This window comes from Helianthus annuus, chromosome 10 (assembly GCF_002127325.2).
Source record: "Helianthus annuus cultivar XRQ/B chromosome 10, HanXRQr2.0-SUNRISE, whole genome shotgun sequence".
NCBI lineage: Eukaryota > Viridiplantae > Streptophyta > Magnoliopsida > Asterales > Asteraceae > Helianthus > Helianthus annuus.
This window is the reverse complement of record NC_035442.2, coordinates 11,572,513-11,583,409: the sequence shown is the minus strand read 5'-3', so window position 1 is coordinate 11,583,409 and position 10,897 is coordinate 11,572,513. Positions and strand designations below refer to the sequence as shown.

At 38.4% G+C, this 10,897-nt stretch overlaps 1 protein-coding gene across 1 annotated transcript; it reads left to right on the top strand.

The window, feature by feature from the left end:
- Positions 1–5,938: 5,938 nt before the first annotated feature.
- LOC110883993 (clavaminate synthase-like protein At3g21360) lies at positions 5,939–9,007 on the top strand. Its single transcript, XM_022131665.2, has 3 exons — positions 5,939–6,312; positions 7,432–7,685; positions 8,489–9,007. The coding sequence occupies exons 1-3, from the start codon at positions 5,959–5,961 to the stop codon at positions 8,844–8,846; spliced, it is 966 nt and encodes a 321-aa protein (XP_021987357.1). The 5' UTR covers positions 5,939–5,958; the 3' UTR covers positions 8,847–9,007.
- Positions 9,008–10,897: the final 1,890 nt, after the last annotated feature.

The window sequence follows — 10,897 nt, the reverse complement described above, 5'->3', positions numbered from 1 at the left end:
ATTGCGGCTTTCACACCTATTCCTAACTAAATCTACCGACTTTATTTGAAAATTCGAGTGCAGGGATAGTGAAGGATTGCAGAGTAAGCACATAAACTTGGTCTGATGGTTCCTAACTATAGTCTAGGTCTCTAAGACAGCGACCCGGACTAGGTCGTGTCTGCCTAATTCCCTATAGTTATGGCTCTGATACCAATCTGTCACACCCCAACCGATGGCGGAATCATCGGGGCGCGGCACTGAGCGAAACAGATTGTCCAGAAGTTTCCACAACAACTATTATATAAATTCAGTTTAAATGACACGTCCCATACCGTGTCCCAAATAAATAATAAGTTATCATAGAAAGCAACTAGGTAAATAATTCCGTTCCGACAACTCAGATTCAGCTATTATTACAGACAATTGTTTATTATTTCTAGACTCCCTAGCCTTGATTTCATCACCATGCACCTAAGCATCCTAGCGTCTTAAACACCTGTCACATACGTTAAAATAAAGTCAATACATATAATGTAAAGGTGAGCATACAAGTTTGATAATAGCATATAGAGTTCGAATAGTTTACGCATAACCAGCACGTACACAGAGGGCAATGATGCATGTAAATTATCGACATGGACCTATCAATACCAATGACTGCGGGTTGACTGTCCGAGACAGTTCGCAATACATGATCACCACCGTAAATCATGCAAGTAGATTGTCCTTAACAACCCCCGTGTGAACGGGTGCTGAGTCCAAACTATAGTACTACGTTGCTAAGGCAGGTAGACAGCTTTCCACGTGTAAACATAACAACAAGCATACATTTAATCACGTAATACATGCAATCGGTTAGCGTTCAAATAGTTTGAATAGTGTGTTCGATTGTGATTTTGATAAGTAACGTATGTAACACCCAAAAGTGCTAAAGCAAAAAGGGTTCGAGTATACTCACAGTGATTGATTATGGATTGAAGGGAGCGCTGAGAGTAGGGTTAGCCTGAATAGTTCGATAGCACAACAATGAGTAACGTGGAAGGTAAACAAGTGGGAATGGATCGAATAGGCTGGTCGATCAAATGACAGGTTCGATCAGACGGCCTGTTCGATCGGCTGGTATATCCGATTGGACAGTCCCGTTCGATCGGCCGGTAGGCTCGATCGGCTGGACCATTCGAGTGGATTGTTTCTTCCTCTGGTGTGTTTGTGTTTGAGGATTTGAACTTTTGAAGTTTTCGTTGCAGCATTTGAGAACACTGAAGTGTTCCTACCTTTCAAGTCGATCGATCGAACGGTTCGTTCGATCGGCTAGCTCACTCGATCGGCTAGGAACTTCAGAATTAGTCCTCAACTGAATGTCACTCGATCGAACAGTCTGTTCGATCGGCTGGCATTCCCTACTACAAACGAGTTGTGAAAACGATTAAGTGTTGAAGAGTAGTATCTCATGATCCGAAGAGTAATGTTCACCAAACATAGTTCGATCGAACATCTCTTCCTCAATACTATGCTTCATGAAATTTTAAATGTGTGGGACCATGTGCTAGCCGATCGGCTGTCATGTCCGATCGGCTGGGCTGTTCGAACAGCCTAGCCGTTCGGCCAGCATTTCTGACCTGGTCGGCCTTTCGTCTAACACTTGGCTGTTTGTTTATTTGTCATTCTTTCAAGGTATCTTGACAACGTGTTGAACTATAATAACCTCCGTTCCTACTTGTTTCCTTGGCTCGAACAGGAATCACCCAAGTCCGGCCGGTGAACGGTTCGGAATGTCGGTTTAGAGTTTAACCCGAAATCGATGAACCTTGTTCATAGATCCCGAATCTTGAACCTTTTAACTGTTTGAATGATTAGCTAGCTGGTTCAAGCTCCGTTTCTATCGGTTTGAAGACATTGAGTGTAAAAGAGTTGAAAGAAAGTTGGGATTCCTTCTTTCAATCCTTCACAACTTGTGGATGTTTAGATCTTTGGTAGATCTTAGCTTGTTTATGTGGAAATCGGTTAGATCTAAGCTAATCATAGTTGAATGAGGCCAAAACATGATGTTCTTCAAGAACACCATGATGAGATCATCCAAGAACACTTAGATCTTGGTGATTTCACGGTTAGAATCCAAGTTTTGAAAGATAGAAAGGTGTAGAATCAAGTAATGATCAAAAACATACAAGAGTTAGAGTGAAAACTTACCGGGATTGAGAGAAATCTGAGAAAAGATGAAGAACAAGAGCTGGCCGGTCAGAACTTTCCAAAAGTGGAAATGAAGACAAGGACAACCCTATTTATAGGCTTCCAAAAGAGGAAAGTGGCAGCCGATCGGCCAGGAGCTCCGATCGAGTGGGCTGCTCGATCGGCTGGCAAGATGCTAGCCGATCGGCTGGCCTGTTCGATCAGGATGCCTGTTCGATCCGCGACACACTTTGAGTATTTCGCGACTATTTTTGACGTTTCGATTTCGATGGACGATGAAACGAATACGATAGGGTTCCTAGTCAAATTACTTTCAGTCCCAATCACTATATCTAACATACAATCTTCTATAAGTCACGTTTCGATGTCAGTTTCGTTTGAGTTCGATTGCTTTTCGAGTTTCGATTCGATTTTCGATTGATTTGCTTGAATACCACACCAAACATAAAATAAACACGCACAAGTAACACATAAGGCACACACACACACGTATAGCAATACCACAATTCGCATAATTCGAGTCTCGAGTTCGATGATTGTTAGATCGGTTTGATTGCTGATTAGTTAACTTTATCGCATTGTTACTTCCTATCATTCACAGTCGTAGATCGGTTCGCGTTGATTAAACATTCGATTACTTCGATTCTTGCTGATTACAACACTTACTCCACATAATACAACTAAAACATAAAATAGACTATCTATAGTCAAAGAAAGTCAAAGTTGACTTGGACTTTGACTTTGACTTTGACATTCGAAAACACGGGGTGTTACACCTCACCTTGACTTGATGTGGATGCAAAACTACTTGGTGCGGTTGACATAAAGTCTGCTAGCTCATCTTCATCAGGCAGGAAAGAATAGTCATGACTAAGAGGAGGTGGGACTTCATTAAAGCCCTGGAAGCCCACAGTGGTCTTGTCATTACTCTTCTTTAACCCACCCATCATGTGTTTCATTACAAAAGACGAATCTCTGAATTGACCTAATTTCTTTTCAAGTTCAAAAATTTGGAGTTGTGCATCTGACAACTCTTTGTTTTTTTTTTTTTTTTCAGAAATCTCTTTTGTTTTCGCAGCCATCATGTCGTGAGCTAAATCTATTACTTGAAGTTTTTCATTTAACTTGCATGTTAAAGCTTCAATTTCACTTTCATAGCCCTTTATCTTCTTCAAGTATAAAGATTCGTTTCTTTTTGCAAAAAAGTTTGACTCCTTTATGCTCGACATCTCGCTTACCAAACTTTGGTTTTGTAACCTGTAAACCTCACCCTGTAATTCACGACATCTTAAACATACAAAATTAGATTGTACCTCTTCCTCATGAACTTCTGTAGTTTCATTAGCAACAACCTTTTCAGCTTCACTTTCTTTCTCTACTTCAGCATCCACTTTTGCTTCAGCATTTTTCACTTCAGATTCAGCATCACTCACAGTAGTTTCAGCCTCATCAACTGGTACTATCTCAGCCATGAATGCCTGAGCAGCACTCTCATTTCCCTGATATCGCCTTTGTAACGCATCCCACATATCCTTTGAATTAGTGTACTTATTAAAAGTATGCTTGATGCCATCAGGTAAGGACATCCTGATAGCAGCTAAGGCTCTCTTTTCAGCTTCATACACTTTCTTATCAGCCTCTTTCATGTTCACGTAGTCTCTTCTACGTGGTATGCCCTCAAAATCATGTACTGGGTTTATGTACCCATCTTCAATACATATCCACATGCGTGCATCCTGAGATTCAATGAAGGATTTAAAGCTGTCCTTCCATGTAAGATAATTCTCCGCCTTCATCATCTTAGGAGCATTCAAACTCTTCATGTTCGACATTTTAACGTAACAGACTGGTAAAATCGTACAAAATATTTCCGAAAACAGTGGTTACCAAATTACACCGTTAGAATCATCTTAGGAGCATTCAAACTCTTCATGTTCGACATTTAGTTTTTTTATTTTTTTTTGGTCCTAAAAATCCCACGAATTCAACGGTGCAGACGGTTTCTTCAAATGAGTTACGGTTCACTTTCTATTTGCAAAACACTGAAATTTTACCGACGCTTGCCAATTGAAATTCCACCACTTTTAAGTTTGCTAGTTTTAAATTTGCTGGTTTAATTTCGTTGGGAAGCAACTAATTTCGCTGGTCAAGTTAAATTTGCTGGTCTATTTCGCTGGTCAACTAATTTCGCTGGTTCAAGTTCGCTGATCAATTTCGCCCAAATTCGCTGGATAATCTCGCTATTACGACGACCAGTAAAGTCGCCGAAAATCGTAATAATTTCGCTGTGGAAAATTATACGATTACCAAAGTCGCCTTTGGATTTAACTTCGCCAGGTCAAACAAACAATTTCGCTGATCAGTCTGCGAATCTGGTAAATTCGCCAATATCCAAATTCGCTGGTCCAGTAAAATCGGAAACTCAATCTGATCAAAATTCAAAAGATTTTTCTGATTCTCCAACACAAATCTGCAAAATCAAACAACCTTATCAGCTTAAAATTTTCGAAAATTATCAAGAACAGATCGAAAAACACGAAGAACAGTCTTCGAATCTTCAAGTCTATCAGCCGAAAACGTTTCCAGAATCAACAAAATCTTTCCAGAAAACCTGCAAAACACCAAACAAACAAACCAGAAGATCAAAACAGCCAAAAAATTTCGAAAATATAAATCAAACCAAGAAAAATTTCGAAACCCTAATTTTTCAGATTTCAAAATTTTCGAAAAATCTCCCTGTTTCTGTAGCAAACAATTCTGAACCGAGCCTTCAAGAGCCTAATGCTCTGATACCAATTGTAGGTCCCCTTGATGTGTATGGATCTTCACAGAATTGTCAATCCGGTCAAGAGTGCGGAATCCTCTTGATCAGAATATAGCAGAATGAGTAGAAACAGAAATCACTTTCAAACTGGGTTTCTATTGATTATCAATCAAGCTGAATTACAATCAATCAAACCCTAACCACTCACAATTTCATCCAAGCACTAATACTCTCACGAAATTGCTCTCTCACAAACTGTTTTGGCTGATTAACCTAAATCCTAAAGCCTAACCTTGTTTATATAACACAAGGTTGCAACATTAGGCTAGGGTTTACTACATGGGCAAGCCCAATTCGTCCCCTATGACCCAATGTGGGTTTAGTTTAGCCCAAACTCTATTATTTCACTATTACAAAGCTAAACCCGCTAACTGTTTATCGTTTAACTAATTACAAGATATCCAAAGATCAAATCTAAGTTGTTGTCACAAATATGCACCAACAGATTAACCAATGACTGCAGTCTTCAATTTCGTTTGAGGCTAATAACCGAACCAAAACGCATCGTGAATCCCCTTAGCAATATGCCAATATTTATGTTTCCCGTCACATCACTCGAGCACCCTTCTACTACATATTAAGACTCAAAACTCTATTAAATAAACACGATAAACAAACTTATACTTATCCTAACACTTGTTTAAAATTTAAACAACTAAATAGATAAATACCATCATTATCATTATCTGACCTGTTTCTCTAAATTAGTTAGGCCCAACTTTAACACACCTTTTGGCAGGTCGTGAATAGTGGGTCCGATTGATAATTTTTTTTTTTTGAAAAAATAAAAATAAAAATAGGTTATACGTTTGTATCGTAAAAAGTTACCATTTGAATGAAAGGGTATCTAATGACAATAAAATAATATTAACACATGTCCAAAAATATTCTAGATAGACAATTCATATATGTAACGTAACGATAACACTGATAACAATCAGTCCATTAGAGACAATTGCCAAATGGCCACCGGAAGATATTTCCGTGAAGTAGAATTACCAGAGCAAAGATCTTATGACGACGGTCTTCTCTTCCCGGCGGTGCTGTCCCCAACCGCTAACGCTAATATCATAGAGGCTATCAGGTCGGATAAGCAATGGTTGGAGTCTCTTCTCCACAAAAGCGGTGTTATTCTCTTTCGAGGCTTCCCTGTTACATCTCCTTCTGACTTCAACGACGTCGTTGAAGCTTTTGGCTTCCCTGAACTGGTCTACGTGGGAGGCCGGGCCGTTAGAACCAAAGTGGTTGGCCGGGTTTACACTGCCAATGAAAGTCCCGTCGATAAGCGAATTCCTTTCCATCATGAGATGGCTTACGTATGTAACGTCTTTAAATCTACCCATATTCATCAATTTATTCGTAACTCAGTCTTTTTGTTTTGAACGACAAATTTGGATCACTGACGGACCACTGGAGTATTATCGTGCCACCAGCGGAACCACCCGATCATATCCATCTCCACTAGTCAATAATGTCTATACACCAATTCAAGAGGAAACTCAATATATATGGAAGAGTTAATGCCATTTTAGTCCCTGTGTTTTGGGTCATTTTGACAGTTTAGTCCAAAGGTTTCATTTTTTCGCATGTGGGTCCAAAAAGGTTTCTTCGTTGCCATTTTGGTCCACTTAATTAACTTTATCCATTTTTTCTGTTAACGAGAAAAGCAATTCGGTCATTTTATATTGCTGAATTGTCCATCTAGTTAACATAATTGCATATAAAATGACTGAATTGCCCTTCTCATTAACAAAAAAAAAAGGATGAAGTTAACTTAGTGGACTAAAATGACAACGGTGAAATATTTTTGATCCACAGACAAAAAATGAAACCTTTGGACTAAACTGGCAAAATAACTCAAACCACAGGAACTAAAATGACATTTAACTCAATATGCCCCCCCCACTTGTGGGAATTGAACCCAGAACCTATTGGTCCCAAAGCCTTATCACACCCTCAAAATGTCACTAGATATTCGTAACTCAATCTGAAGCATGTTAATCGAGTTTATCATTTATTATTATTATTATTATTATTATTATTATTATTATTATTATTTGATTTATAGTTTGTTATTTATTTTTTTCTCTACTTTAAATATTAGGATAGTTTATTAGTGTCTTGTTTTCGGTTATTCTAAACACTGGAAAATGTGGGTGTTTGGATTAGCTTATTTTGGAGCTACTTTTAACTTATTGACTTATAAAAAGTTAATAAGTCATTTTGATACTGTTTGGATAAGGGTTGAGAGTGAGTTTTATGGCTTGAAAAAGAAGAAAATGAGAAGTTAGAATTTATAACTTCTGACTTGACTTATAAAAAGTTAATAAGTTATAAGTTAAAAGGAATGCCAAACACCCAAAATGTCATCTATCAATATTGTTTGAATCCCTATTTGATTTTTTTTTCATGAAGTTATATAATTTATTTGACAGCTTCCGGACTACCCGTCCAAGCTATTTTTCTTTTGTGCGGAAGAACCAGGAATGGGGGGAGAAACTCCAGTAGTTTTGAGTCATATCGTATATGAGAAGATGAAAGAGAAACACCCAGAGGTGGTTGTACGGATGGAGGAGCATGGATTGACATATAAAAAGGTAATAAGTGATGAAGACCGTCCATCGTCCTTCGCAGGCAGAAGTTGGAAGTCTACATACATGACTGATGACAAGAATGTTGCAGAGGAAAGGTTTATATGTTATTTTCGGATTAGTTACCTTTATATACGTTAATTGCTTACAAACAAAACTCGCTTGGGAGGGCAGAATGAAGGAAAACCTTTCATTTGGGCCGTCTTAAGCTTTTTCGGGCCAGAGCAGATGGTAAAATTTGGTCACTTTCGTAAAAAGTGAATTGCTTTTAATCCAAAAGACCAAACCACGTACTTATAAAAAAGAGTAAACTGTCAAAATGGTCCTTGAGGTTTGTCACTTTGCCGCTTTAATTCAAAACTCAAACATTTTTTATCTGGGTCCCCGTGTTTCAATTTTGTTGCCATTTTTATCCAAAATCAAAATCTGATCAGATGTTTTAGTTAACATCCAGTTTTTTTGTTTTTTTCCTCCCTTTTAGTGAAGGGCAAAATGGTCTTTTAATGTTTTATTATAACAAATTAAAAAAATCTGACCAGTTTTCGCTTCATTAACAGGGAGGAAAAAGACAAACAAAACTGCATGTTAATTGAAAAATCTAACTAGATTTTGCTTTTGGATGAAAATGACAATAAAATTGAAACCATGGGGACTCAGATTCAAAAGATTTGAGTTTTGGACAAAAGTGACAAAAGTGACCAAAACCTCAGGGACTATTTTGGCAGTTTACTCTATAAAAAAAGAACTTGGGCCGTAGGGAAGTGTGGGCCGAAAGCCCTTACTTTATTTCACTCTCCCCGGCTGCTCCTCCTCTATCCATGAAGATAGATTGAAAAACCTATATCGGTTAGTTCATTACAATATCAAAACATAAACTAGAATAGTATTGTTGGATTGGCAGGGCAGGGAAGCTAGGAACAAAGTTGGAATGGATGGGGAATGTGGTGAAAATGATAACAGGTCCATTGCCAGCCTTTAGGCTGGACAAGGAAAGTGAACATAAAACCTGGTTTAATAATCTTGTGATGAGTAACCCTGGTCCAATTAAGGATGATCATGATACATATGTTGAGCTTGGAAATGGCGATCTAGTGCCTGATCATGTTGTCAAAGACTGCTTAAAAATCATGGAAGATGATTGTGTTGCAATACCTTGGAAGAAAGGTGATGTTATGCTTGTTAATAATTTGACGGTCCTTCATGGCCGACAGCCGCTACTAAAGCCACCTCGCTTGATACTCGCGTCCCTTTGCAAGTGACGGAATTCTTCCTCAACCAAATTGATCATGTAACCCTGCCGTGTGTTGGCTTTATTTTGTAATGTATGTGTGTGTGTTTATATTGATCTTTCTTTGATGGATTATTGTGTTGGAACCATAAGATAACGGATTGATACAAAATATTCATCTATTTGAAATAATACATATGTAAAGCATAGGCTAAATTTAGTCGGCGGCAGATTTTTTAGCCGCCATCTAAAAACGTGGACTAAATTTTAGTCGACGGATAAATGAGTAAGCTAAATTTCCGCCTTAGCTATCACATGTAAACCGCATGCTAAATTTTAGCCGTCTTAGTCGGCCTTTTGTTTATTGTTTATTCAATTCAGTTAAAAACTAAAAGACAATATTTATTTTGGTAATTTTTATGTTAAGAGCTAAAGACTATTTATTTTGGTAATTTTTACATGTTAAATTTGGCGATTTCTCATTATATTTTATTTTCAAATGATTTCGGTAAAAAAATAATATGCTGTGAGAGCATGCTACAACGGTTGCATGATCATTTGGGTTAGTGAGAAAATAACTTGCCATATAATTTGGCATGACTAGCACCAATGAAGGATTCTCCCATCATAACCTCGATAAAATTAATAATTTTCACTTCTAACTTGGGACCAGTATAAAATTATGTTATTGAATTTTAATAATCCAAAGTTTTACCAGTTCTGATAATAATCCCAACTTAAAAAATTCCCTCTGATAATCCCAATTTATAAGATTTTGGCCCCCATCGATCCTTTTCTAACTCGGTTATAACCCAGTTAGTTTTTTGCTGATGTGGCAGATGACGTGGACCCTTATGGACATGGAAGATTACTTGACTGCTTTTGTGGCACCATCACTACCTCCACCACCACCATCACCACCATTAGCCACCTGCCACCACCACCAACCCCCACGACCACCCACCGCCAACCACCATTAGCCACCACCAACCTTCAGCACACTGTCATCAACCACCTTCAACTCCATCACCACACTAACTCAACCACCTGCGTAGCGATCGAATTAAGGTCTGAACAACAAAGCCAAATAAAAAGGCAGTGAAAAAACTCAAAATCAATTCGAATCGTTCTCAATTTGTCCCTCTGCAACTATTTCTAGAGAGAGAAAATGGTTTCTAGAGAGAGAAAATGTGCAAAGGTAGCCGGAGAAGAAGACCGGACCTTCGCCGGAGTTGCAGAGGTTGTCGGACAAATGAAACCTTATGTTTTATCATCAATCAGCATATGTACAACAATCCAGAACAACAAACAGCTCTATCGACGACAATCGTTACACAAATGTCCAATTGATCGATACTTCGGCGAACATCTGGTCATCTTCTCCAGCGACTTTTGTGTTGAGTAGCAGCCTCTGGTGCTTGCTTGCCAACCTGTGGTAGGTGGTAGTAGCCTTCGGCGAATGTCTGGTCATCTTTTACGACCATCTTTGCACACAAATGGAGATGACGGTAGTAAGTGGTAGTGGTGGAAATGGCAGTGGTGGTGGGTGGAGATGACGACGGTGTTGGTGGAGATGACGGGCGGTGTTAGTGGAGATGGCAGTGTTGGTGGGTGGTGTAGATGGCGGTGGTGGCTGATGGTGGTGGTGGTGAGGTAGTAATGAGAGTGCCAAATCATCGTCCACATCAGCAAATAATAATGTTGTGTGCCACGTCAGCGTCCAAGTCAGCAAAAACTAACTAACCCAGTTAGAAAAGGATCGATGTGGGCCAATATCTTACAAGTTGGGATTGTCAGAGGGAATTTTTTAAGTTGAGATTATTATCGGCCAACTAGTGAAACTTTGGATTATTAAAATCCAATAACCCTATAAAATTTAACCCCAATCGATAGAAAATAAGATGATAGTTTTTTTTAAATCCCAGTGTATATAATGGTCCTAACGAAACTAAAAATTAATAGTTACTAAAAGATTTCAAATTCTAAGATTGTTTAGTAAAAAATGAATCTACAATCACTTGTTTTTTGTTGAACTTCAAATCTATATTAAGTTCATCTTTAAATCTCCTCATTGCACTTAAG

Coding starts and splice junctions, on each gene's coding strand:
- LOC110883993 (XM_022131665.2), top strand. CDS start 5,959: ATGGCCACCGGAAGATATTTCCGTGAAGTAGAATTACCAGAGCAAAGA. Junction 6,313..7,431: donor TCCATCATGAGATGGCTTAC/GTATGTAACGTC, acceptor TTTATTTGACAG/CTTCCGGACTACCCGTCCAA. Junction 7,686..8,488: donor AAGAATGTTGCAGAGGAAAG/GTTTATATGTTA, acceptor TTGGATTGGCAG/GGCAGGGAAGCTAGGAACAA.